At 49.4% G+C, this 27672-nt stretch overlaps 2 protein-coding genes across 7 annotated transcripts; both read left to right on the top strand.

Annotated features, from left to right (window-relative positions):
• Positions 1–153: 153 nt before the first annotated feature.
• bves (blood vessel epicardial substance) lies at positions 154–9749 on the top strand. 6 transcript variants are annotated; one of them, XR_009930851.1, is made up of 9 exons: positions 154–303; positions 1144–1388; positions 3488–3612; positions 5665–5852; positions 6091–6199; positions 6678–6845; positions 7325–7466; positions 8909–9096; positions 9155–9749. XR_009930851.1 is itself a non-coding variant. In XM_062466538.1 (9 exons), exons 2-8 carry the CDS (start codon positions 1160–1162, stop codon positions 9037–9039), a joined length of 1092 nt encoding a protein of 363 aa, XP_062322522.1. In that variant the 5' UTR covers positions 154–303; positions 1144–1159; the 3' UTR covers positions 9040–9066; positions 9155–9749. The 6 variants fall into 6 exon arrangements, 5 of the variants coding, with proteins under 5 accessions (XP_062322522.1, XP_062322521.1, XP_062322520.1 ...); XM_062466538.1 differs by having other exon boundaries at positions 8909–9066; XM_062466537.1 differs by having other exon boundaries at positions 8909–9066; positions 9126–9749.
• Positions 9750–9981: 232 nt separating this feature from the next.
• On the top strand, positions 9982–25353 carry hace1 (HECT domain and ankyrin repeat containing E3 ubiquitin protein ligase 1). Its single transcript, XM_062466534.1, is given in 27 exon segments — positions 9982–10257; positions 10735–10789; positions 10870–10959; positions 11124–11228; positions 12285–12360; positions 13577–13708; positions 13932–14014; positions 15681–15777; positions 15872–15973; positions 16112–16218; positions 17267–17417; positions 18137–18459; positions 19573–19641; positions 20234–20321; positions 21262–21373; positions 21988–22085; positions 22170–22218; positions 22221–22256; positions 22564–22713; positions 22800–22996; positions 23379–23510; positions 24060–24119; positions 24121–24159; positions 24444–24514; positions 24602–24715; positions 25105–25118; positions 25121–25353. Coding segments are annotated over 27 exon segments (2727 nt in total). The 5' UTR covers positions 9982–10166; the 3' UTR covers positions 25207–25353.
• The last annotated feature ends 2319 nt before the right edge of the window (positions 25354–27672 follow it).

Here is a 27672-nt window from a genome sequence, read left to right as displayed (position 1 = left end):
AAGACCGAAGACTGAAACGGTGTTTGAGGAAAACAGCGCGCTTATAGCCGCTGTTTTATCTCCCCCTGTCGGAGGACTCGGCTATTGCTGATGCGCAGCGACGGTGTTGACGACTGTCCGTTCGCCTCTTGCCCATTTTAGTCAATGTCTGTCAGCCCGCAGGAATGCGCGGCTCACACTGTGCAGCCCCCCAGCACGAGCGGACGCACGCACAGAGCTCCTCATTCTAACTTTACCATTGTTTTTCTTCTCGTTTCTTTTATAATTATCAACGAGCACATTGGATTTAGTCCTGTCAGATAGGTAAGTTTAACATAATTTTCTCTCCCGTTTGGCGAATGGTCAGAGAAGTTAGCCTTCAGTTTAAAAGACGTTGTAGCCGTTATAGTCGCCTTGACTACTGTGGATCCCAGCTTTGATTAACCAGCCCACCTAAATTCTTTCTCAAAATGTAGGCTACAGTCTAGGATATGACCTCATACGCTGTATTTGATTTTCACATTTTAAACCACGAAAGTAGAGCTATATCAGTTTTTCGTTTCTGTATCCCCGTTTCAAAGCGGAGTTAAGATCTCTCTCTCTCTCCACCCCCCCCCCCCTCTCTCTCTCTCTCTCTCTCTCTCTCTGTCTTTCCTCAAGTGGCATTTCAGTAAAGGTCATCTTCGTGTTTGCATTTTGTTCATGCAGATAATGACTGATTTAAGTCCCACAGAGATCAATGAGAATATATGTTTTAGATTTTATCCTATGATTTAGCTTGTGGCTTTGAATGTCTGATCTTGTTTAAGCCCCCTTCTCCAAAAGACAACATTACAACAAAGAACACAAGCTTCACTGAAGCAGAATAAGTCCGAAATATGTCAGATATACAAACTAGTGAAGGTCAAACACAACATAATTCAACATATTGACTGAATGACAACCAACTGCACAAGCCTACATCTGCTACAAAATACAAAAATATTCATTGGCAGACGTTTTTATCCAATGCAACACACAGAGGGGGATTGAAAATGCCACTTCTTCATTTGCAATCAGATGCTCTAAGTAAGTTTAACATAATTGAGCTTAATCAATGAATTTCAACCGATAATTAACACCAACTCCTCCCTGAACCCCACCCTCTCCTCAATCGGTGTGTAGGTAACCCTGCTTCAGGATGACGACACCCTCCACCATCTCCACCCTCCTCTTCACCTCCCTGGCCCCCCTTACCTCCCCAGGGGAGGGTCTGGGAGTGATGGAGGTCAACGTCACCTCCTGTGAGGAGTGGGAGAAGGCCCATCACTTGCTCTTCCACCTGGGGAACCTGTCTCTGCTGGTGGGGCTGGTCATCCCCACCACCCTGACCCTGCACATGATCCTGCTGCGCTTCCTGCTGATGACAGGTGGGTCTGGGCCACCCCCTGCTGGTGGCGGACGGCCGTGCGGCGTTTGGGCAGAGTGGCTCTGGGGGAAAAACGTGTTGCTATGGGTTTATGACCAAATCTAACACGTGCATCTTTGTCTCGTCATCTTCGTCTGTGATGGCAGTGTAAGCCCCTCAAAATTGTTTCCGCTTTTATCCAACGCGACGTACAGTTCAGGGGGGGAATTGGAACCTGCAACCTCTTGATTTGCAGTCAAGTGCTCTGTCAAATGCTCTACCCACTTAGCTATACCCTCCCCAAATGACCTACAGTTAGGTCCATAAATATTTGGACATTGACACAATTTTCATCATTTTGGCTCTGTATACCACCACATGGAATTTGAAATGAAACAATCAAGATATGCTTTAAGTGCAGACTTTCAGCTTTAATTTCAGGGTATTTACATCCAAATCAGGTGAACGGTGTAGGAATTACAATACATTTTATATGTGGCCCCCCCCTTTTTAAGGGACCAAAAATAATTGGACAATTGGCTGCTCAGCTGTTCCATGGCCAGGTGTATGTTATTCCCTCATGGGAGTTCGTTATTTCATTGACAAGGAGCAGATAAAAGGTCTAGAGTTCATTTCAAGTATGGTATTTGTGTTTGGAATCTGTTGCTGTCAACTCTCAATATGAAGTCCAAAGAGCTGTCACCATCAGTGAAGCAAGCCATCGTTAGGCTGAAAAATCAAAACAAACCTATCAGAGAGATAGCAAAAACATTAGGTGTGGCTCAATCAACTGTTTGGTACATTCTTAAAAAGAAAGAACGCACTGGTGAGCTCAGCAACACCAAAAGACCCGGAAGACCACGGAAAACAACTGTGGTGGATGACAGAAGAAATCTTTCCCTGGTGAAGAAAAACCCCTTCACAACAGTTGGCCAGATCAAGAACACTCTCCAGGAGGTAGGCGTATCTGTGTCAAAGTCAAAAATTAAGAGAAGACTTCACCAGAGTAAATACAGAGGGTTCACCACAAGATGTAAACCATTTGGTGAGTCTCAAAAACAGGAAGACCAGATTAGAGTTTGCCAAAAAACATCTAAAAGAGCCTGTACAGTTCTGGAACAACATCCTATGGACAGATGAGACCAAGATCAACTTGTACCAGAATGATGGGAAGAGAAGACTATGGAGAAGGGAAGGAACTGCTCATGATCCAAAGCATACCACCTCATCAGTGAAGCATGGTGGAGGTAGTGTTATGGCGTGGGCATGTATGGCTGCCAATGGAACTGGTTCCCTTGTATTTATCGATGATGTGACTGCTGACAAAAGCAGTAGGATGAATTCTGAAGTGTTTCTGGCAATATTATCTGCTCAGATTCAGCCAAATGCTTCAGAATTCATAGGACGGCGCTTCACAGTGCAGATGGACAATGACCCGAAGCATACTGCGAAAGCAACCAAAGAGTTTTTTAAGGCAAAGAAGTGGAATGTTCTGCAATGGCCAAGTCAATCACCTGACCTAAATCCAATTGAGCATGCATTTCACTTGCTAAAGACAAAACTGAAGGGAAAATGCCCCAAGAACAAGCAGAAACTGAAGACAGTTGCAGTAGAGGCCTGGCAGCGCATCACCAGGGACGAAACCCAGCGTCTGGTGATGTCTATGGGTTCCAGACTTCAGGCTGTCATTGACTGCAAAGGATTTGCAACCAAGTATTAAAAGTAACAATTAGATTTATGATTATGTTAGTTTGTCCAATTATTTTTGGTCCCTTAAAAAGAGGGGGGCCACATATAAAATGTGTTGTAATTCCTACACCGTTCACCTGATTTGGATGTAAATACCCTGAAATTAAAGCTGAAAGTCTGCACTTAAAGCACATCTTGATTGTTTCATTTCAAATCCATTGTGGTGGTATACAGAGCCAAAATGATGAAAATTGTGTCAATGTCCAAATATTTATGGACCTAACTGTACATTTGTTTCCAGTCTAGTTATAAACCTACATAAGGGTAACAAGGTTATTTACTTAGACAGCAACCCAAGCAGGGTTCCAGTACTGTACACAGTCGACCTGTGTTGCTGTGCCCCATTTCACTTCCTCTTCCTGTCCCTGGCAGGATGCTGTCTCTTCATCGCCTGGGCAACGCTGTACAGGTGCAACCTGGACGTGATGGTGTGGAACGTGGTGTTTCTGATCGTGAACTTCATGCACTTCTTCTACCTGCTGTACAAACGCAGACCAGTGAGTACCTTACCCGCACGGTCAACCAAATACCACCGTCAGGCGGTCACCTCACCGTGCAGGCGGTCGCCTCACCGTGCAGGCGGAGGCCTCACCGTGCAGGCGGAGGCCTCACCGTGCAGGCGGAGGCCTCACCGTGCAGGCGGAGGCCTCACCGTGCAGGCGGAGGCCTCACCGTGCAGGCGGAGGCCTCACCGTGCAGGCGGAGGCCTCACCGTGCAGGCGGAGGCCTCACCGTGCAGGCGGAGGCCTCACCGTGCAGGCGGAGGCCTCACCGTGCAGGCGGAGGCCTCACCGTGCAGGCGGAGGCCTCACCGTGCAGGCGGAGGCCTCACCGTGCAGGCGGAGGCCTCACCGTGCAGGCGGAGGCCTCACCGTGCAGGCGGAGGCCTCACCGTGCAGGCGGAGGCCTCACCGTGCAGGCGGAGGCCTCACCGTGCAGGCGGAGGCCTCACCGTGCAGGCGGAGGCCTCACCGTGCAGGCGGAGGCCTCACCGTGCAGGCGGAGGCCTCACCGTGCAGGCGGAGGCCTCACCGTGCAGGCGGAGGCCTCACCGTGCAGGCGGAGGCCTCACCGTGCAGGCGGAGGCCTCACCGTGCAGGCGGAGGCCTCACCGTGCAGGCGGAGGCCTCACCGTGCAGGCGGAGGCCTCACCGTGCAGGCGGAGGCCTCACCGTGCAGGCGGAGGCCTCACCGTGCAGGCGGAGGCCTCACCGTGCAGGCGGAGGCCTCACCGTGCAGGCGGAGGCCTCACCGTGCAGGCGGAGGCCTCACCGTGCAGGCGGAGGCCTCACCGTGCAGGCGGAGGCCTCACCGTGCAGGCGGAGGCCTCACCGTGCAGGCGGAGGCCTCACCGCAGTGGCCCGGGTTCGAATCCAGCCTGGGCCCTTTGTTGCTTGTCTTTCCCTCTCTCTCTCTCTCTCTCTCTCTCTCTCTCTCTCTCTCTCTCTCTCTCGCCTTCCCTGTCACGCTTCAGTTCACATTGATCCATTAAAGCATGAAAAATGCCCCCCAAATACATTTTTCAATCCCCCCATCCTACCTTCTTCATCAACTCAAACCTGTACCTGTTAGAAATAGTTCTATGTGCGTTTTATGCAAGCTAACAGAATACTGTGCAACATATCCTAGAGTGCAGACAGGGGAAGCCTTCATAGTTGCAACCGTAAGCTTACTTAAACAGTCCCCTGCCTCACAATGGGATATTTAGGTCAGTTTTCCCACTCGCTCTTTCCGAGGGGGCCACTCCTCGCTAGATGAGATGTAGGTCTTTGGGATGCAAGGAAAACACCAGGGGACCCTCTCATTGTGCGTGGGCCCTCCTCCGAGCAATAGAATGAGACCAAGTCTCCATGATTGTATTTGCAGCACGCAACAGCACATTCACCATCTGGTTCCGTGGCTTCTCTCCTCCACTCTCACACCTCCGCTCGTCTTGAAGGAACGTTCCGCTCGTCTTGAAGGAATGTTCCCCACGGGTTGAAGGAACGTTCCCCACGGGTTGGGTGTTTGCTCAGTCGGGAGATAGCGGCCCTAGCTCTCCTCAAAACCGTTACAAAACACGTTAGATCCAGGGCCTTGTAATAAGTGTTAGTTAACAGGTAACAAGGCCTTAGTAAGTTAGTAAGTCTCATCAACATATATTAATGTTAAAAAAAGCCTTGTTGCCTGTTAACTAGCGCTTATCTAATCTTACAATAACGCTGACCCTAACCCTCACTAATATTATTAACACTTTTACTTACGAACACATATGAATGTGTTAGGGGAGTCAGATGGCTGAGCGGTTAGGGAATCGGGCTAGTAATCAGAAGGTTGCCGGTTCGATTCCAGGCTGTGCAAAATGACGTTGTGTCCTTGGGCAAGGCACTTCACCCTACTTGCCTCGGGGGGAATGTCCCTGTACTTACTGTAAGTCGCTCTGGATAAGAGCGTCTGCTAAATGACTAAATGAATGTTAATAAGTTATAAAAGCCTTATTAAGGCCTAGCTAAGACTTACGACAAGCACCTGGATCCCATAGTGTTCCCATCCTGTGTATTTCCGGTCAGATCAAGATCGACCGGGAGTTGAGGTCGGTGTACAAGCGCATGTTCGAGCCCCTCCACGTGCGCGAGGCCTTGTTCCAGCGGCTCACCGGGCAGTTCTGCACCATCCAGACCCTGAAGAAGGGCCAGGTGTACGCGGCCGAGGACAAGACCTCCGTGGACGAACGCCTCAGCATCCTGCTCAAAGGAAAGTACGTCACGGACCCGCCCGAGCCAAAACCCTCACTGCTGAAGACTTTGTTAAAATATTTCGCTTTCAGGGTTTATTTCCTGCTATCTGACATCGTTTTAGGCGATCTCTCCTTTTGGATAAGAGTCTCTTCACTCCTGTCTTAAGGCTCCTTGTCCCTGGAAACAGATGTAGGCTCTGTGTTCTAATGGGAGCTGTTGGCTGTGGTCGTAAGCCTGTTTGGTTTGTGTTTGTGACAGAATGAAAGTATCATACAGGGGCCATTTCCTCCACAACATCTACACCAACGCCTTCATCGAATCCCCGGAGTTCAGATCAACCCAAGTGAACAGAGGGGAAAAGTTCCAGGTAAGAAACGCAGGTCTTTAACCCGTTAAGGAGTAGCGTCACACATATGTTATTCTGAACATTCCAACCGACTATTTTCCGATAGACAAAAACTATATGACAAACGCTATAGTATGGCTTCAAAATTTACAATTAGGAGGCTAACAAGTAACACTAGCAGGTAGTAGCATTGCTACGAGTATTATGCTAGGTTGCTAGGTAACGGAAGCTAACTAAAACTAGCTAGCTTCCGTTTTGGAAAAATAACTCACTCCTTTAAAGGTTAAAGTATAAATGTAGTGTGGTGAAGACATTGTCTTGATCAGGAAACTACATTTTGTGATGATCCATAACGCTGTGTCATTTACGACATTTCAAATGTAGTTTTTTTCCATCTTGGCGCAACAAACATGCAGTTGGCGCAACAAACATGCAAGTGGTGTATGGACCAGAGTTTGTCTGTTGTCTTGACGACCTGGGTCGGCTGAATGATTGACAGGTGACCATCATGGCGGAGGAGAACTGTAAGTTCCTGTGCTGGTCCAGGGAGAGACTCACCTACTTCCTGGAGTCTGACTCCTTCCTGAACGAGGTGTTCAAGTATCTCATAGGCAAAGACATCACCAACAAACTCTACTCTCTCAACGACCCAACACTCAGTGACAAGGTGGGTCTAGAACAGATGTCCAACATCCATGCTTCCCTCAACACAGTTGCCTTAGACATTTAATAGTGAGGATGATGAGGATGATGAGGATGGTGATGACGATGAATTTCTTAATGCTGATAGAAAGTTTCAATGGGATGCAAGGAATTATAATTATGATTAGGAGGAAGTCATTGATGACGATAAGAAAGTTGTTGAGGATGATGAGGATGATGATGATGATAGTAAAGGTGAGGATGATGATGAAAGTAATGGTGATGATAGCGATGATAATGAGGATGAGGACGATGATGATAATGATGATGAGGATGAGGATGATGATGTCGATGACGATTTTGATGATGATGTCGATGATGATTTTGATGAGGATGATGATTTTGATGAGGATGATGAGGATAATGGTGATGAGGATGATGTCGATGATGATTTTGATGAGGATGATGAGGATGATGGTGATGATGTTGATGGTCCCTCGCCAGGCGGTGAAGCAGATGGATCGTCAGCCCAGCCTGTGCTCTCAGCTGTCCATGACGCAGATGAGAAACAGCCTGGCCAGCACCAGCGACACGGACGACGTCCTCAACCAGATCCTGAGAGGCGGCTCTGCTGGGTCCTCGCTCCGTAAGTTTCTCCACCTCTCAACAAGCTGATTTTCTATATACCTCTCTCTCTCTCTCTCTCTCTCTCTCTCTCTCTCTCTCTCTCTCTCTCTCTCTCTCTCTCTCTCTCTCTCTCTCTCTCTCTCTCTCTCTCTCTGTGTCTGTCTCTCTCTCTCTCTCTCTCTGTCTCTCTGTGTGTCTGTCTCTCTCTCTCTCTCTCTCTCCCTCTCTGTGTGTGTCTGTCTCTCTCTCTCTTTCGCTCTCTCTGTTTGGTAGTGTTTGGTGTTTTGTGTGGGCTCTGTGCAGTCACAGGCTGTGTTGTAGGATGTAACATCATCTTTTTTATGACCCTCCTCTTCCTCATCTACCCAGTATGTTAACCGTCACTAAAATCCTGCTGTTCTACATGTTACAGTAATGTCAAAATCAAATCACGTTAACTAGCTAAATCAGTTTAGTTCCAACTGGGGTTGGAGTACAAACCTAAAGTATGTTTGAGCTCTTCAGTAACAAGGATGGAATGCCTTGCCAACTGCCTGAATTGATTCGTCTTATTCTTCATTGTGTTTTATTCATCCAGCAGATGTTTTTGTCCAAAGCGACCTACAAATAGTAAATATAGTAACCTTAGCAGGAGCAGGGATTTAGATGTTGTTGTATCGTTTGTCTGATGTTGTTCCTCCTATCCCTCCTTCAGCTGTGACTCAGACCACCCTCTCAGACCACGCCATGCCCTGACGGGGGGTGTAAGACCATCTCCTTTACCTTAACTCACGCAATACCCTCCCCAAACCCCCCCCCCCCGAACCCCCCCATACCCCTCCATGAATTCACCTTCCCAATTCCGTTTTCCTTTCAAACTAAACAACCCTCAGTAATTCCCTCAAACCCGACCCCAGATTGTTTAACCCCCAAAATTCCTCCTCTTCTCCTTTGCCTGTTCTAAAAAAGATAGTGTTTCCATAGTAACCTGGCCTGTGATTTTACTGTAACATCGGAATGAGTTCGGAGTTGAAGGGTTTGTCTGTGCAGCCTTCACCTGGCTGTGCAGGAACATGCTGGAACATGCGCCTGACGCTAATCTGTCTCGGAAACCCCCCAAACCCTCTTGGGGCTTTTCCAGAAATCTAATGTTCAAGTCGTGTTCATGTCATGTTTACGTAGATAGTCATGTTTCATGTTCTTCCGGCTAATTCCATCTCACAAAGTCTTCTCCAGCTGAGTATAAAAACTGTATGCACAACATGTTAAATGTTGTTCGAACATATGTGTGAATTCATGTGGTTGTAGTAACATCTCACACTGTCGTATATCCTGTATATGGTAACACACACAGGGACCACACTGTGGTGAGGGTCAGAGTGGAGGTTTATGATGACAACCTCAGCCCACAAAACGTTCACAGCTCTGTTTACGTTCATCTAGCTTCTCCGATCTGATCGCAGCTTTCTCGACTCTTTCCAGAGAGATCTCCCGCCACCAAGGCCTCCGCGAAAATGAAACCCATCGAGGAGGACATGGAGGACGACGTCTTTGAGACGGATTGTTCCTCCAACTCCCGCTACATCCCCAGGACGGCCCCAGAGGAGGTGTAGCAGACCTGTCCCTCTCTCCACCCTCACCTGGAACCCTATCCCTGTCTCCACCCTCACCTGGAATCCTATCCCCTCTCCACCCTAACCTGGAACCCTATCCCCTCTCCACCCTCACCTGGAACCCTATCCCCTCTCCACCCTCACCTGGAACCCTATCCCCTCTCCACCCTCACCTGGAACCCTATCCCCTCTCCACCCTCACCTGGAACCATATCCTTGTCTCCACCTGCCTCACCCTGGAAGAGTCCCTCAACTCACCCTAATGAAGGACTTCACAAAACGGACATCGATTTCTGGAAAACCTAATGGTTCCTTTAGACATCTCACATCTCATCACATTTTTGATGTGGTCAACAGAAACAGCTTACTAAGATTGAATGGTTGTTCAAGTTTGACTAGTGTAAGTGTGTTTAAAAAAGGTCAAATAAATTAAATATTCAATAAGTGATATAAAGTGTTTCACTGCTTAGACATTCTTAGTGTCACGCCCACATCTTTCCTGTTAATGTATTTTCTGTGGGATTAATCTTTTTTGGAGTTGTTGTATTTATTGTTTGAACTGCTGCATTGTGTGTTTTATCTGCACTGAGTTATGAATGTTCTGCTGCTTCCACTGCTACTGCAACAGCCACACTGGCTTGGGATCAGTTCTTATGTTATATTGATTACACGGAAGCAACACTTTGAAAATAAATTGTTTCTTTATGATTCCAAGACAACCTTTTTTGACATATTTATCTTAAATTAAATAAAAAATACCAGACGCTGGTAGGCCCACTACATTTAGAAATCGGTGCTCCGACGGAGAGTCGACCTGTGTGCTTGAATGTGTTGTGCAATAGCGTCACCTAGCGGCCACAATTATTACCCACCCTTCTCAAACTACAGTACCCAGTCGGGAGCACACTGTCCGTGCGCGTCATAAAAACAGGAAGAAATGCAACCACCATACAAGGAATGCTGAATGAATCAGAGGAGAGGTGTGTGGTGGTTCGGTGTCCAGTATTGAATAAATTCCGCATTCGGCAGCTCGATGGACGACACCTCCATTCGAAGCTTATACATAGAGGACAAATAAGTGCTCTCGAGGTTTCAATCCTCGTTTCTTTCCGGTAGATTGTACACATATGATGGAACGGGCGATGGAGCAGCTAAACTTGCAGCTGAACAGGCTGACGCGCTCCCTTCGTCGTGCTAGGACCGTAGAACTCCCGGAAGGTAGGCAACCGTCAAAGGACTTAGATGGTCAGGCGATGAACAACACTGATCTCGATTGCCTGCGAACATTAATTTGACTCCCGTTGCCGTTAAGAACGTTATGGGTTTGGGACGTGAGTTGTTGATGCCGCGTGTCCAATCAATAAAAAGGCGGACACCGCTGTCATCATAGAGGAAGAGACACTGGGAGAGCCTGGATAGACGGGAAACGAAACTGTATGGTTAGCTCATAGGCTAAAGTTACGAAACTGAGATGTCATGGAGTGTAATGGTGAACGATGTGACCGCGAAGCCACTGTGTGTCAAACACTGGGACGGAATGTTGTGGCCCGGATGCTTTTGTGTAAAACGGGAGGGGCTGCGTTGTGTAATGGGCAGCTTGACAAGGACCTCCTGTGATAACAGAGTTGTCAAGGAAGTGTTGTAGCCAGTCAAATATGTGTGCTAATGCCTTCCCTTCCTGTCGGTTTGTACCAGACAATGAGACCGCCGTGTACACACTTATGCCCATGGTGATGGCTGACCAACACAGGTATGTGGGGCACACCAACACTGTGTCCGGTAACTCCACACCCACCTCCAATATCAAGCCCATCTCTACTTCCCTTCCAGATCAGTGTCAGAGCTCCTGCTGAATTCCAAGTTTGATGTGAACTACGCTTTTGGACGAGTGAAGAGGAGTCTGCTACATATTGCTGCCAAGTAAGAGGGTAGTTCCTGATTGGTCAGTTTTGAAGTAAACAACAACAGAACAACAGTTCCTAAACTCAAGGCTTTCTTGTGTGTGTACATGTTTGTGTACGTCTGTGTACGTGTGTGTGTGTACGTGTGTGTGCTTGTGTGTGTGTACTTGTGTGTGTGTGTAGCTGTGGATCAGTGGAGTGTCTTGTGCTGCTGCTGAAGAGAGGAGCTAGTCCTAACTACCAGGACATCTCAGGCTGCACGCCTCTCCACCTCGCCGCCAGGAACGGGTAGGCTAGCTCTTCTGTACTCTACTGTACCCCACTCTACTGTACCTGGCTCTACTGTATTGTACTGTACTCCACTGTACTCTATTCTACTGTACGCTACTCAGCTCTTCTCTACTGTAATCAGCTTTACTGCACTCTGAACTGTGGCGGTGAGGATGATGACAGTAGTAATGAGGATGATGAGGATGTAGGTGGTGGTGGTGGGGCTGGGCGATATGGGTAAAAAATTATAGATATTTATATTTCCATTCGAAAACGATAATTAAGACGATAGACTACAGATCCGTAGTAATAGCAAAATAAGTATTTTCCTGCTGAGCAGTTAGGGAATCGGGCTAGTAATCTGAAGGTTGCCAGTTCGATTCCTGGCCATGTCAAATGACGTGTCCTTGGGCAAGGCACTTCACCCTACTTGCATCGGGGGAATGTCCCTGTACTTACTGTAAGTCGCTCTGGATAAGAGCGTCTGCTAAATGACTAAATGTATATGTAACTTCCTGCTGCATCACAGAAATTAAATGGACTGCTGTTCCTAATTATTCTCTATCGACATTATCGATATTATTGAAAATGAATTAATCTTACGATATCTTTATTGAGGGAAGTCATTACTTCCATAAATCGATTTAAAAAAAATATCGCCCAGCCCTAGGTGGTGATGATGATGATGGTGGTGATGATGATGATGAGGGTGGTGATGGTGATGATGATGTGGGTGGTGATGATGATGATGATGGTGGTGATGGTGATGATGATGATGATGAGGATGGTGGTGATGATGATGATGATGATGATGATGGTGGTGATGATGATGATGATGATGATGATGGTGGTGGTGATGATGATGAGGGTGGTGGTGATGATGATGATGATGGTGGTGATGATGATGATGAGGGTGGTGATGGTGATGATGATGATGGTGGTGATGGTGATGATGAGGGTGGTGATGATGATGATGATGATGGTGGTGATGATGATGAGGGTGGTGATGATGATGATGATGATGAGGGGGGAAGAGCGTGTTAAGAGTGACCGGTCTCCCTGTCCTCCCTGCAGGCAGAAGAAGTGCATGGGCCGCCTGCTGGAGTACAACGCAGACGTCAACATCTGCAACAACGAGGGCCTGACTGCTGTGAGCTGCTGGTCTCACATACGACTGCTGGTCTCACATACGACTGCTGGTCTCACATACGACTGCTGGTCTCACATACGACTGCTGGTCTCACATATGACTTCTGGTCTCACATACGACTGCTGGTCTCACATACGACTGCTGGTCTCACATACGACTACTGGTCTCACATACGACTGCTGGTCTCACATACGACTGCTGGTCTCACATACGACTGCTGGTCTCACATATGACTTCTGGTCTCACATACGACTGCTGGTCTCACATACGACTACTGGTCTCACATACGACTACACATACGACTGCTGGTCTCACATACGACTACTGGTCTCACATACGACTACTGTTCTCACATATGACTGCTGGTCTCACATACGACTACTGGTCTCACATACGACTACTGACTCACATACGAGTACTGGTCTCACATACGACTACTGGTCTCACATACGACTACTGACTCACATACGACTACTGGTCTCACATACGACTACTGGTCTCACATACGACTACTGACTCACATACGACTACTGGTCTCACATACGACTACTGACTCACATACGACTACTGGTCTCATACGAGTACTGGTCTCACATACAAGTACTGGTCTCACATACGACTACTGGTCTCACATATGACTACTGGTCTCGCATACGACTACTGATTCAGATATGACTTTTGGCTTAAATACAACTACAGACTCAAATAGGATTCAACTATGACTGCAGTGAGTGCAGATCACTGGACTTAACATGACTGCTGACTTTCTGTAAATCTGACCACTGACCTTTTCCTCATGTGATTACTGACCATCAGCTAACGTGACTGACCGACGCAAGACTACTGATTTAACCCTCGTGCTGCCTTCGGGTCACATGACCCAAAGGTTCACAACAAACCATCGTTGTGTTTACCCAATTTCACCCAATACAAAAACAAATAAAAATAATTTTCTTTTAACCATTGCAATGTGGGGGGTCTGAGACAGCCCGACAGTTAAAAGAAAATGCTTCACTTTGTTTTTGTATGAGGTAAATTTGTCGCAATACGACAGTGGGTCACAATGACTGATGGGTCAGAATGACCCGAAGATAACACAAGGGTTAAAATGACCCCTGACTTGCATTTGACTGCTGACTAACATGAATGAGCACTGACCGAGGTGAGAGACTGTTTGAGACCAGGGTCCAGGTGTGACCCTTCTCCTCCCCCGTAGATCCACTGGCTGGCGGTGAACGGCCGCACGGAGCTCCTGCACGACCTGGTGCAGCATGTGACCAACGTGGATGTGGAGGACGCCATGGGGCAGACCGCCCTGCACGTGGCCTGCCAGAACGGGCACAAGACAGTGGGTTCAGCACGCGCACACACACACAGTATATATATATATATATAATATACACACACACACATATATATATATATATATATAATATATACACACATATATACACACACACACATATACGTATATATACATATATATATACACACACACACACACACATATATATATACACACACATAAATAAATAAATAATATACCGACCTGTTCTGGCCCCCTTCCCCAGACGGTGCAGTGCCTGCTGGACAGCGGAGCTGACGTCAACAGACCCAACGTCTCCGGAGCCACGCCCCTCTACTTCGCCTGCAGGTGACTTAGCCAATCACGGCGCCTGGATGACGCAGTGGGGATATTCACTCCACTTCCTCCTCTTTGGATTGGTCTTCCTTGTCTGAAGTAGATTCCTCTTCCTTGTCTGAAGTAGATTAGTCAGGGCCTAATGTAGTCCCACTCAACTCAGCACTGCGTCCATATTTGAAGTTTTTGTTCATGATGTCCTTTCGTTGATGCTCAACGGGGGTCTGCTAAGAGCTGATGCAGGAGTGACCCAGGACTGAGGAATGCCTAGCCGTGTCGGAGATACCGCCATTTACATCATCAGATTCATTTAGCAGATGCTTTCATCCAAAGGCACTGTGCAAACTCTGCATGTAGGAAGTCCAGGAGCGGAAGGGCGAAGTTCAGACAGCATTTCAGCAGTCAGAGTCAAGGAACGCTATATTATCCAGCGACAAAGTAACCGCATCTCAGTTACTGGACGCGGTGTGTTACGCCCCAACTTTAGTGGCCCTATGGGGCGAACAAACATTCCACCACTGACCCAAAACAACTACTTAAAACACCTTTAAAAGTACCAAATCCATGGGATTTATTAATACATCATTTAACAACTACAAGACAAACATAGCAGTGCATCAAACTCCCAGGCTAAGAGGCAGCAAGACCAGCAGTCCCCAAGCTAGAAGCCTCTGTCCTGCAGCAGGAAACCGGAGTCTCTATCTGCTGCTTGATCACCTGGCCAGGTGCATCTCATCTGGCAATCATGGGGAACACAACCTGGGCGGAGCTACAGAAAAGGGAAGGGAGGTGACAAACAAAGAACACACGTGGCCGTAACAGGTGAACCATGAAGCTGTAGCAGAGATGTGAGACAGGATGTGTCCTGTTCCTGTCTGGCTGTGTCTGGAGCGGTGTCATCTCTCAGACACAGAGAAAGAGAGAGAGCCAGAGAGAGAGAGAGAGAGAGTCAGACAGCCCGAGAGGGAGAGAGAGAGACAGATAGCCAGAGGGAGAGAGAGAGCTCTCTTTAGTAGAGAAGGTGACGGGTGTGAAGAACGGGTAGTCTGTCTTTGTGCGCCGTGTTTAATGTAAGACATTAACAGTACACTCATGTAAACTCATGCACGCACACACAAACACACACGCTGATGAGCTGGGGTGAAGAATGACAGGTTCTCCTCAGATCTCTTCATCTTGATTAGACTGGATGGTGTGTTTGTCAGTTCACATTAGAGCGCAGCGCCTGAACAGCAGTTAGATTACAGTCATTAGTTTGGGCCTGGAATGAAACTCTGGTTGACGTCTTTTTACTGTCTCAACTTCATGAGAGAACATCAGATTTACTATTCCGAGCTTTGATAATATTCTAACTGTTTTTGGTGATTCCAGTTAACAAAAAAATGTAACACACAATGCACCCCCCTCGGCATGTGGTTCATTTATCCTCCTCTGTTGCTTATAATAATAATAATAATAACTTATTCATTTAGCATTCGTCCAAAGCAACTCATCAGGGGGAATTTGAACCAGCATCCTCTTGATCTGGAGTCAAATGCTCTTCCCACTAAGCTATACCCACTGAATTATACCCATCATCATACTGTGTCCCACCCCTTCTAGAAGATGTCAGTTCAGGTTGTGTCCCCGCGTTAGTAAGCCTTGGTTTGATTGGTCGGTTTGTTTCTGCCCTGCACAGTCACGGCCAGAGAGACACAGCTCAGATTCTCCTCTCCAGAGGAGCCAAGTATCTTCCTGACAAGAATGGAGTCACTCCCCTGGACCTCTGTGTGCAGGTGAGCCCCCCCCTCACACACACACACACGCGCACGCGTTTTAATCAAGTACACTCTGTCCTACCATTCCCTGTGTGTGTGTGTGTGTGTTCAGGGTGGGTATGGAGAGACGTGTGAGATTCTGATCCAGCACCATGGCCGCCTGTTCCAGACCCTCATTCAGATGACGCAGAATGATGACATCAAAGAGAACATGGTACAGCCCCCTCTGTGTCATCAATATTCCCACTGACGTTTGTGTGACATGTGACATGCTCTGCTATTCTTACTGTGTGTGTGTGTGTGTTTGGGTGCACGTATGTGTGTGTTTGTGCATGTGCGTGTGTGTGTGCAGCTCAGGCAGGTTCTAGAACATGTGTCCCAGCAGAGTGACAGTCACTACCAGAGGATTCTGACCAGCCTGGCGGAGGTGGCCACTACTAACGGACACAAGCTGCTCAGGTACGACCCCTCTCCCAGACCAGTTACCCCTCACACCGGCCAGTTACCCCTCTCCCAGACCAGTTACCCCTCACACCGGCCAGTTACCCCTCTCCCAGACCAGTTACCCCTCACACCGGCCAGTTACCCCTCTCCCAGACCAGTTACCCCTCACACCGGCCAGTTACCCCTCACACCGGCCAGTTACCCCTCTCCCAGACCAGTTACCCCTCTCCCAGACCAGTTACCCCTCTCCCAGACCAGTTACCCCTCACACCGGCCAGTTACCCCTCACACCGGCCAGTTACCCCTCACACAGACCAGTTACCCCTCTCCCAGACCAGTTACCCCTCTCCCAGACCAGTTACCCCTCTCCCAGACCAGTTACCCCTCACACCGGCCAGTTACCCCTCACACCGGCCAGTTACCCCTCACACCGACCAGTTACCCCTCTCCCAGACCAGTTACCCCTCACACCGGCCAGTTACCCCTCACACCGGCCAGTTACCCCTCACACCGACCAGTTACCCCTCTCCCAGACCAGTTACCCCTCACACCGGCCAGTTACCCCTCACACCGGCCAGTTACCCCTCACACCGGCCAGTTAACCCTCTCCCAGACCAGTTACCCCTCTCCCAGACCAGTTACCCCTCTCCCAGACCAGTTACCCCTCTCCCAGACCAGTTACCCCTCTCCCAGACCAGTTACCCCTCACACCGGCCAGTTACCCCTCTCCCAGACCAGTTACCCCTCTCCCAGACCAGTTACCCCTCACACCGACCAGTTACCCCTCACACAGACCAGTTACCCCTCTCCCAGACCAGTTACCCCTCACACCGACCAGTTACCCCTCTCCCAGACCAGTTACCCCTCACACCGACCAGTTACCCCTCTCCCAGACCAGTTACCCCTCTCACAGACCAGTTACCCCTCTCACAGACCATTTACCCCTCTCACAGGTAGACCAGTTACCCCTCTCTCACAGACACACAGGCAGACCAGTTACCGCTCTCTCACAGACAGACAGGCAGACCACAGAACAAAACCAACCCCCCACCTCCCCCCCCAGTCTCTCCAGCAGCTATGAGGCCCAGATGAAGAGCCTGCTGAAGATCGTCAGGATCTTCTGTCACGTCTTCCGCCTGGGCCCCTCCTCCCCCAACAACGGCAACGACATGGGCTACAATGGCAACAAGACGTCCCGCAGCCTGGTGTTCAAGGTCAGCCTGGGGTCAGGGGTCAGCAGTCAGCCTGGGGTCAGCAGTCAGCCTGATGTCAGGAATCAGCCTGGGATCAGTGGTCAGCCTGGTGTTCAAGGTCAGTCAGAGGTCAGTTGGGTGTCAGGAGTCAGCCTGGGGTCAGGGGTCAGCCTGGGGTCAGTGGTCTGCCTGGTGTTCAAGGTTAGCCAGGGGTCAGAGGTCAGCCGGGGTCACCAGGTGGGAGAGAGGGAGAGAGGGAGAGAGAGAGACATAGTGGAAGGGAGGAGAGAAGGTAAGATTGAAGAGATGAACACAGGGAGAGACGGAGAGTAGAAATGAACAGAGGAGAGGAGATGGAACAGGAGCAGAGAAAGGATGTGGAAAGGGAGGGAGAGAAAAAGGAAAAATATTCAAGGGACAGAGGGAGGGTTAGGATGTAGTGAATGTTCTAGAATCTAGACCCAGGAGTAGAAACAGATAGGCTGCAGTTCATGGCTCCAGACACCAGGGGGCAGTAAGAGACTACTAACCCTGGTGATCCCTTTCTGTCTGATCCATGAGTCTCCCCCTTTCTCTTGTGCCCCCTCTCCACCTTATCTCTCTCTTAGTTTCTGTCCCGCTTGCTTTCCGCCTGTCAATCTCTCGTTCTCTCTCTCTCTCCCATCCACCTCTCCTTCCTGCTGCCCCCTGTCTCCCTCCCCTGTCTCCCTCCCCCTCCTAACCCCTCTCTGGCTCCTCAGCCCCTGGAGCTCCTGTGGCACTCCCTGGAGGAGTGGCTGGTCCTGATCTCCACCGAGCTGGAGAAGAACCACCGCGACCCCAGCTCCTCCTCCTCCAGCAGCGAGATCGCCTCGCTCCTCCTCAAACAGCGCGAGGTCGATTCCTCCTCCTCGGCCACGGTCGCCGTCTCCGAGGGCCTCCCGTCGTCGCTGGACCCCCATGTCGTCATGGAGACGCCCGAGGTGTACGCCGACGGCGAGGACGTCATCTCCATGACGGCCAACCGTCTGAGCGCCGTGATCCAGGCCTTCTACATGTGCTGCTCCTGTCAGATGCCCCAGGGGTGAGCGCCCGACCCCTGACCCCTGACCTCTAACCAGGAAGGAACACTGACGACCAGGGTGCAAAATTAAGTTTTATTGTATCCACTCGCCAAATGGCTAGTGAATGTTCAAATTTGACCATCCACTCAATAGATTCCCATCGCTTATTGGGCCGGTGCATATTGTCCCAGCATTTGGCCGGTGGACGCTGTTCACTTTGTGCCCTGCTGATGACAGAGTCTACTCAGGTCCCAGTCTGAGATGGTGACAGTGTGGTAAACAGCGCTGGCTGCTTGGTCCACAGTCAGATGCTAGCTTGTCTCCAGAGGGGTGCTAATGATTGCTTCCTGGTGTTTCCGCTGCGGAATATGATCATGGAGTTGTCTGGACGGCCTGTTCCTCCTGAGGCAGACAGCTTGACAGGTGCAGATCAATGAGAGGAAAAGGGCAGGTGGTTCCAACTGCCAGGGAATTCTTGGCTCGGGGTTCCCCTCATCACTCTCAAACTCCTCTTCCTCGTCCTCATCGCTCTCCAACTCTCTACTTGTCTTCATCGAGTTCTGTCTCTGACTCTCCCCCTTGTCTCTTCTTCATCACTCTCTCCTCATCTTCATGAGTCTGTCTCTCTCCCTCGTAGCTTCATCACTCTCTAACTCTCTCCTTCATCTCTCTTCATCAAACTGTAGCTCTCTAACTCTCTCCTCCCCCTCCTCTTCATCAAACTGTAGCTCTCTAACTCTCCTTCACATCGTCACTGTGAGACGATGTCATGCTCATCTCTCTCTCTCCCTCCCTCTTCCCCCCTTCCAATATCCATAATGGAATGTAATTAGATCATTAAACCCATCCTTAATTAACACTGAACAGAGGCTCTGTTATTGGTGAAGTGTGTTATTTTTTCTCCCCCCCCATCTCCACTCATCTCCAGCTCAGATCTGTTTTTCATTATCAGTCCTGAGAGCTGATTGCTCCTGTCAGGAGATGCACGTTCTAGTCGTTGACGTCAGAGATGCATCAGATAGCGCCATCTCATTGAGCTGCTGCCATGCTATATTTGCTGCTGTGGTTCTTCATTGATCCTTCTTCAGGGATAATTCTCTCTCTCCACCCTGCCCCCCCCCCCCCCCCCCCAGGATGACGTCGCCTCGTTTCATCGAGTTTGTGTGCAAGCATGACGAGGTGCTCAAGTGTTTCGTAACCAGGTGAGTCGATGTGGCGCTCTGCCAGGGTCATCCATCTCCTTCTGTTCCCTGGAACACCTTATTGATCTGAACAACTTCATTCTTCCCTCTTTCTTTCTCTCTCTCTCTCTCTCTCTCTCTCTCTCTCTCTCTCTCTCTCTCTCTCTCTCTCTCTCTCTCTCTCTCTCTCTCTCTCTCTCTCTCTCTCTCTCTCTCTCTCTCTCTGTCTCTCTCTCTGTGTATGCCTCTCTCTCTCTCTCTCTCTCTCTCTCTCCTCTCTGTGTATGCCTCTCTCTCTCTCTCTCTCTCTCTCTCTCTCTATCTCTCTTTCTCTCCTCTCTCTGTCTCTCTCTCTGTGTATGCCTCTCTCTCTCTCTCTCTTTCTCTCCTCTCTGTGTATGCCTCTCTCTCTCTCTCTCTCTCTCTCTCTCTCTCTCTCTGTGTATGCCTCTGTCTCTCTCTCTCTGTGTATGCCTCTGTCTCTCTCCTCTCTCTCTCTCTCTCTCTCTCTCTCTCTCTGTGTATCTCTCTGTCTCTCTCTCTCTGTGTATGCCTCTGTCTCTCACTCTCTCTCACTGTGTGTATGCCTCTCTCTCTCTTTTCTCTTTCTCAGGAATCCAAAGATTATCTTCAACCACTTCCACTTCCTGTTGGAGTGTCCGGAGCTGATGTCTCGGTTCATGCACATCATCAAAGGACAGGTGAGTCCTGACTGGCGGGTCACTTCCTGTGGGTATCTGGTCACTTCCTGTGTGGGTGTGGCCCGACTCCAGGGCCTCTTAGTGACAAGTTGAGCTGGCCAGCTGTCTCCGTTTCTCTTTCTTTCTCTCTCTCCCTCTCTCCTCTATCTCCGTTTCTCTTTCTTTCTCTCTCTCCCTCTCTCCTCTATCTCCGTTTCTCTCCTGTCTCTGGAGAGAGTCGATGGAGAGTGACTTTGAAACGCCCGTGTCTCCCTGGCAGGATCATTTAACAACATTATTGCCACGGCGATAACACTTGTCTTAAGGCGCGTTATACGGCTTCATAAATTTAAGTGCGGCCTCAGGTAGTGTGGCTCCCCGGCATTCATAACAGAGCTGCGGAGCTCCAGCCTCGTTACCTCTGGATTACAGCCCACCTGGGAGGAGGCGCCGCCATTTAATTACACACCTTAACCTGGAGAATCTCATTTCATCTTCACATCTCTCTCTCTCTCTCCCCCCCACCCCCCTCTCTCTCTCTCCCTCTCTCTCTGTTTCTCTCTCTGTATCTATCTCTCTCTCTCTCTGTCCCCCCCCCTCTCTCTACCCCAGGGGAAAAGGGATCACTGTATCACTTTCTCTTTCCCCCTCTCTCTCTCTGTGTTTCTCTCTCTCTGTATCTATCTCTCATTCTGTCTTTCTTCCTCTCTTTGCCTTTCTCTTTCTCTTGTTTGCTCTTTCGCTCCCTCCATCCTCTCATCCTCCACTCTTCCGATTTCTAACCACTTAGAGAACGAAGGCGTTCAGACATCAACATTTGAGGCTTCTGAGATGGTGTTTTAATTTAGAGCTCGGCTGCAGCAGTATGTGAGGGGTTCTCCTGTCCTAGGTTAGTGAGTCACCGGAGGGGTTTGTGTGTGTGTTTGTGTGTGTGTGTGTGTTTGTTTGTGTGTGTGTGCAGCCTTTCAAGGACCGCTGCGAGTGGTTCTACGAGCATCTGTTGGCGGGACAGCCCGACTCCGACATGGTCCACCGGCCGGTCAACGAAAACGACATCCTGCTCATCCACAGAGGTACCTGGGTCACTCACCTGGGGTCACTCACCTGGGGTCACACACCTGGGGTCACACCTGGGGTCACACCTGGGGTCACACACCTGGGGTCACGCACCTGGGGTCACACCTGGGGTCACACCTGGGGTCACCCACCTGGGGTCACTCACCTTGGGTCACACACCTGGGGTCACACCTGGGGTCACTCACCTGGGGTCACTCACCTGGGGTCACACCTGGGGTCACACCTGGGGTCACACACCTGGGGTCACACCTGGGGTCACACACCTGGGGTCACTCACCTGGGGTCACACCTGGGGTCACACACCTGGGGTCACACCTGGGGTCACACACCTGGGGTCACACACCTGGGGTCACACACCTGGGGTCACTCACCTGGGGTCACACCTGGGGTCACGCACCTAACCCCGAGTTCGCATTCGTTTCCATGCAGCACCTTAAACAGTGGACCTAAGTATTCTAACACTGTTTGTAAATGGCACCCTAGTTTAATATAAACCCCTTCCTGACCCTTGACAGTCCCAGGCCTTAACCTCTCATCCGGTCACACACCACATCCATGTTCCCTCTACACTACCTGCATCTGTGGTCTCCCCCCTCTCTCCCCCCACCAGAGTCCATATTCAGGAGCAGCTGTGAGATGGTCTCCAAGTCCACCAATGAGAAGCTCAAACAGGGCATCGCCGTGCGTTTCCACGGCGAGGAAGGAATGGTGGGTGTCGCGAGCGTTCCACATCCCGTAACAATGCTGTCGTAATGATGTCATCCTGCATCCGTTGACCTTTGACCTTTCCAGGGCCAGGGCGTTGTCCGAGAGTGGTTTGACGTCCTGTCCAATGAGATCATCACCCAGACTACGCTCTCTTCACACAGTCTGCTGACGGTAGTATTATAATACAGGACTGTGTTGCTGTGTTTCCAAACCTGTGTAGAGCAAAACATTTGAAATTGAAATCTGTGTAAACATATTTCTGTGAGCCCAGAAAGCCACAACAACCTTTGAATCCTGTTTGGATTTGGATGTTATCGTTGACAGATTTTTGACACAGGTTTTCTGTGTGTGTGTGTGTGTGTGTGTTCTGCGTGGTGTGCGCATGCCTTTTGTGTGTGTCTATGTGTATTGTATGTATGTATGTATGTATATATGTGTGTGCTTTTCGTGTGTGTGTGTTTTGGTTGTGTTGTCACAGGCACCACCTTCCAGCCCAACAGTAACTCCTCGGTGAACCCGGACCACCTGAACTACTTCCAGTTTGCTGGTCAGGTCCTGGGCCTGGCGCTGTACCATCGGCAGCTGGTCAACATCTACTTCACCCGCTCCTTCTACAAGCACATCCTGGGTAACACACACACACACACACAGTACCTCATATTCAAATCGTGAATTAGAAACAAGGAGATATATTCTTTATTGCGTGTGTATCAGGCATCCCAGTGAACTACCAGGACGTGTCGTCCATCGATCCGGAGTACGCCAAAAACCTGCAGTGGATCCTGGACAATGACATCAGCGACCTGGGCCTGGAGCTCACCTTCTCCGTGGAGACAGACGTGTTCGGCGCCATGGAGGAAGTGCCGCTCAAACCGGGCGGGATCAGCATCATCGTCACCCAGGACAACAAGGTCAGCCAATCGGAATGAAGAGGCGGGACGCTCTTGTGCTGTTTGTTTGTGAACATGGCGGGCTGTTTGGGTGTAGTACCACATCTGGCCATAAGATGGGGATGTCATATAAGGAAACATGGTGTTGACGTGCGTCGGTGGGTTCCCATACTCTTCAGTCTGTGTAATGTTCCTTTGTAATTGTCCTCTCCTCTCTCTCTCTCTCTCTCTCTCTGTCTCTGTCTCTGTCTCTCTCTCCTCCCCCCCTCTCTCCCTCTCTCTCTCTCTCTCTCTCTCTCTCTCTCTCTCTCTCTCTCTCTCTCTCTCTCTCTCTCTCTCTCTCTCTCTCTCTCTCTCTCTCTCCTCCCTACCGCTCTTGCTCGCTCTCTCTCTCTCCTCTCAGGCAGAGTATGTCCAGCTGGTGACTGAGTTGAGGATGACTCGAGCCATCCAGCCCCAGATCAACGCCTTCCTGCACGGCTTCCACACCTTCATCCCCCCCTCCCTCATCCAGCTCTTCGACGAATATGAACTGGTTAGTCTCTCTCCTCCTCTCTCTCTCCTCCCTTCTCTTCCCCCCTCTCCTCCCCTCATTTATCTAATTTCGCCGGTGCCCTCCTCTCCTGTTTGTATTCTCCGCTCTCGCCTGCTCGCCTGGCGGCTCAGACGCAGGGATTGATTAGCCATGTCTGGCTCAGGGGTGTGAGCGGATGGCCGGGTCACCTTGAAGCCCCTCTCCCCTCCTCCGGCACCATTGGATTTTTCTGTGTGTGTTGGCAAAATCCATGCTGCCATCCTTACCGGACTGCACGTCGATAGAGTGCCATGGCCGAGTGTGTGTGTGTGTGTTTACCGTGTGACTGTAGGACACGTATGTGCAGGTACACGCTTCAGTCATGGCTGCTATAGAGCCAAGACGAAGGTGTGTTCAGTTCTGCTCACAGCTCAGCTCAATGTTTAATTTCCGCTACAGAACATGTATGTATTGAATGCCAAAAGTCACACAACATGTTAGTTAGTGTGTGTGTGTGTGTGTGTGTGTGTGTGTGTGTGTGTGTGTGTGTGTGTGTGTGTGTGTGTGTAGGAGCTCCTGCTGTCAGGGATGCCAGAGATTGATGTCCAGGACTGGTTCAGGAACACAGAGTAACACCAGCGGCTACGACCTTCAGGAACCAGTCATTCAGGTGAGCTGACCCTACGCAGGGAGGACACTTTTAACTGTAACACCAACCCAGGGAGGAAACCTTTAACTGTAATACCATCCCAGGGAGGAAACCTTTAACTGTAACACCCACCCAGCGGAGGCCACAGTGGTTGTGGTCATGGTTGTGTTGTGGTCTGGTCATGATTGTGGTGGTTGTGGTCATGGTTGTGTTGTGGTCTGGTCATGATTGTGGTGGTTGTGGTCATGGTTGTGTTGTGGTCTGGTCATGGTTGTGGTTGTGGTCATGGTTGTTTTGTGTTGCAGTGGTTCTGGGAGGTGGTGAAGAGTCTCATTCAGGAGGAGAGAGTTCTTCTGCTGCAGTTTGTGACGGGCAGGTGAGTGAGCAACACCCTCAATAGTGGACCTTCTACTGCAATGCACTGTACGTGTCGACCATCATGGACCCCCCTCTCCCCCCTCAGCTCCAGGGTCCCCCACGGTGGCTTTGCCTTCCTGATGGGGGGAAGCGGCCTCCAGAAGTTTACCATCGCTGCCGTGCCGTACACCTCCAACCTGCTGCCCACCTCCAGCACCTGGTAGGATGGTCACCTCCACCCACCCACTCACTCACTCACCTGGTTCCCTCTCGTACTATTGAAGTGAAAGCACAGCAGGAAGGGAGAGCATGCCACTAGAGGGCAGTGTGCCTCCTGTAGTCAGGGTGCAGCTGCTGGCTGGGAGGGGTCTCTACAGAGGCAGGTCAATCTGACCGCTGCTGGTCTTTCTTAGGGGAGGTGTGAAGCACAATGGTCATCAACTGTCTTTCTGCTGCTGGATACAAGCCATAATAACATGCCATTAATCTGTAGAGCGGCACAGGAAACTAGCGTCGGACATTTTCTCGGTTTCTCTTCAATTGTTTTTTTTCTCCTATTTTATCTCTCTCTCTCTCTCTCTCTCTCTCTCTCCCCCTCCCTCCTCTCAGTATCAACATGCTGAAACTCCAGAATACCCCAGCCAGGAAGTCTTACGAGACCGTCTGCTGGTTGCACTGCATTGTGGGAGCTACGGCTACACCATGGCGTGATTCCTGCTCCCGCCGCTCCTGCGGCAGACAGGCGTGCGCGTGTGTTTTCATGGTCAACTCAGAACAGGGAACTGGACCTCTCTGGACCTATGCTGTTGTTTTCTGTGGGTGAGGCCCGTACTGACTCCTCAACACGTAACATCAGACACTCTATCTAGGACAACTAAAGACAGTGGAAGCCAGAGAAACTCCTGGAAGTTCCGGCCTTTTACCCTCTCAGACCTGCCAAAATCACGTCTCCATGGTCACCACACCACCAATCAAATGGTTCGACTGGATCTATGCAACTAGATGCAGCCAGTCAGCTGAGCTGACTGATATACTGTTAAACGTGTGTGTGTGTGTGTGTGTGTGTGTGTGTGAGAGAGAGAGAGATCCCACTTCTCTGTGGCTTGACTCCATAATCTCCTGGTCTAGGGATCTTGTGTGTGTGTGTGCATACTTGCATGTGCGTGTTTGTGTGTGTGTGTGTGTGTGTGCACATCTGCTCAGAGAGTGTGGTCTGTAGCAACTAGAGGCGTGGCCATGTGGGCGGGTACACGTGCTCAGACATGGCTGTAGCTCCTCCCCCATGTTGTAGCTCCTCCCCCATGTCTTGACTCCTCCCCATGTTGTAGCTCCTCCCCCATGTCTTGACTCCTCCCCATGCTGTAGCTCCTCCCCATGCAGTGGCCCCCTCCGTGTCATTCTCCTGATCTGTGTCTTCATTCTGAGGCCTGTCTTCTGTGCTTGTGTTGTCTATGGCCTTGTAGTGTTCAACAGGGGAGCAATACTCTTAAGTGGCAAATGTTTTGGCCTCCTTTGCCAAATATCTGAGCAGAATGTATTACTCCATTTTTACTTCATTTTTTTTATTTCCCTTATGTGAACATTTATGCTGAACATGTTGTTTTAGTCTAAAGGGACACAATCATATCATCATGACATGAATGTATCAAGATGATAAACCTTTCTGTTTGTTTGAAGGACTTCACGTCGACATGGGAATGTAAATATAATGTCTTATTCATTCTACTCATCAGTATTGTTTTGAATGTATCCCATGTTTTGCATTTGTTTTTCGATGTTGGTTGTGAACAGAGACTTTATAGATATTTTCTGCAGATAACTCGAACAATACACTATGTATTTTATCCTAAAAGATGACATGTTCTTTGATGGTTTACCCTAGGGGCTGGATAGTGTGTTTGTGACTAAAGAATTGTGTGTGTGCAAGAATGATGTGTGTGTGCAATTGCATGCTGTTACTGTTATGTGTGTGTGCACATGCGTGTGCGTAAGAAAGGTGTGTGTGTGCGCGCATGTGTGTGTGTGTGTGTGTGTGTGACATGTGTGTCCCCAGCGTGTGCTGTGCCGGGTCACAGGCTAGGAACAGCAGGGTCTACCTGTGCTAACGGACCACACACAGACTTTCACCAGACACAACATCTGCTGCTGTTCTGGTCTCCCCCCCCCCCCCCCCCCCCCCACACACACACACACACACTCTGAAATTAAAACTGTAACACACACACTCACGCACACATGCACTCTCTGAATGCACACTGTAACACACAGCCGACCCGTACACACATGCACACACTCTGAAAGACACACACACACACACACACACAAACCCTCTCTGAAACGCACCTACACACACAAACACAATCTCTCACACACACACACACACATGGTTCCCCATGGCAACGCTTCATCCTCTATAAAACCTGCCCACCATGGTCAGCTTTAAACACAATCTGTTCGCCATGGCAACGTCTGCTAGAGAACATGGGCAGCTCAATATGGACAGAACCAGACAGGCCATGTGTCCTGTGGAGAGAGAGAGAGGGAGGGAGGGAGGTAGGGGTGTGTGTGTGAGTGAGTGTGAAGAGAGCAAAGCAGGAGGGCCAGTGTCCTGTATCATGTAAGCTCTTATATCAAGATGTAGCTCCTATATCAAGATGTAGACTCCTATATCAAGATGTAGCTCCTATATCAAGATGCAGACTCCTATATCAAGATGTAGACTCCTATATCAAGATGTAGACTCCTATATCAAGATGTAGCTCCTATATCAAGATGTAGACTCCTATATCAAGATGTAGACTACTATATCAAGATGTAGCTCCTATATCAAGATGCAGACTCCTATATCAAGATGTAGACTCCTATATCAAGATGTAGACTCCTATATCAAGATGTAGCTCCTATATCAAGATGTAGACTCCTATATCAAGATGTAGACTCCTATATCAAGATGTAGCTCCTATATCAAGATGCAGACTCCTATATCAAGATGAAGACTCCTATATCAAGATGTAGACTCCTATATCAAGATGTAGCTCCTATATCAAGATGCAGACTCCTATATCAAGATGTAGACTCCTATATCAAGATGTAGACTCCTATATCAAGATGTAGCTCCTATATCAAGATGTAGACTCCTATATCAAGATGTAGCTCCTATATCAAGATGCAGACTCC

The sequence above is a fragment of the Osmerus eperlanus genome, chromosome 7 (assembly GCF_963692335.1).
Source record: "Osmerus eperlanus chromosome 7, fOsmEpe2.1, whole genome shotgun sequence".
In the NCBI taxonomy this organism is placed as follows: domain Eukaryota; kingdom Metazoa; phylum Chordata; class Actinopteri; order Osmeriformes; family Osmeridae; genus Osmerus; species Osmerus eperlanus.
This window is presented reverse-complemented; position numbering and strand designations above follow the sequence as displayed.

Coding starts and splice junctions, on each gene's coding strand:
- bves (XM_062466538.1), top strand. CDS start 1,160: ATGACGACACCCTCCACCATCTCCACCCTCCTCTTCACCTCCCTGGCC. Junction 3,613..5,664: donor TGCTGTACAAACGCAGACCA/GTGAGTACCTTA, acceptor ATTTCCGGTCAG/ATCAAGATCGACCGGGAGTT. Junction 5,853..6,090: donor AGCATCCTGCTCAAAGGAAA/GTACGTCACGGA, acceptor TGTTTGTGACAG/AATGAAAGTATCATACAGGG.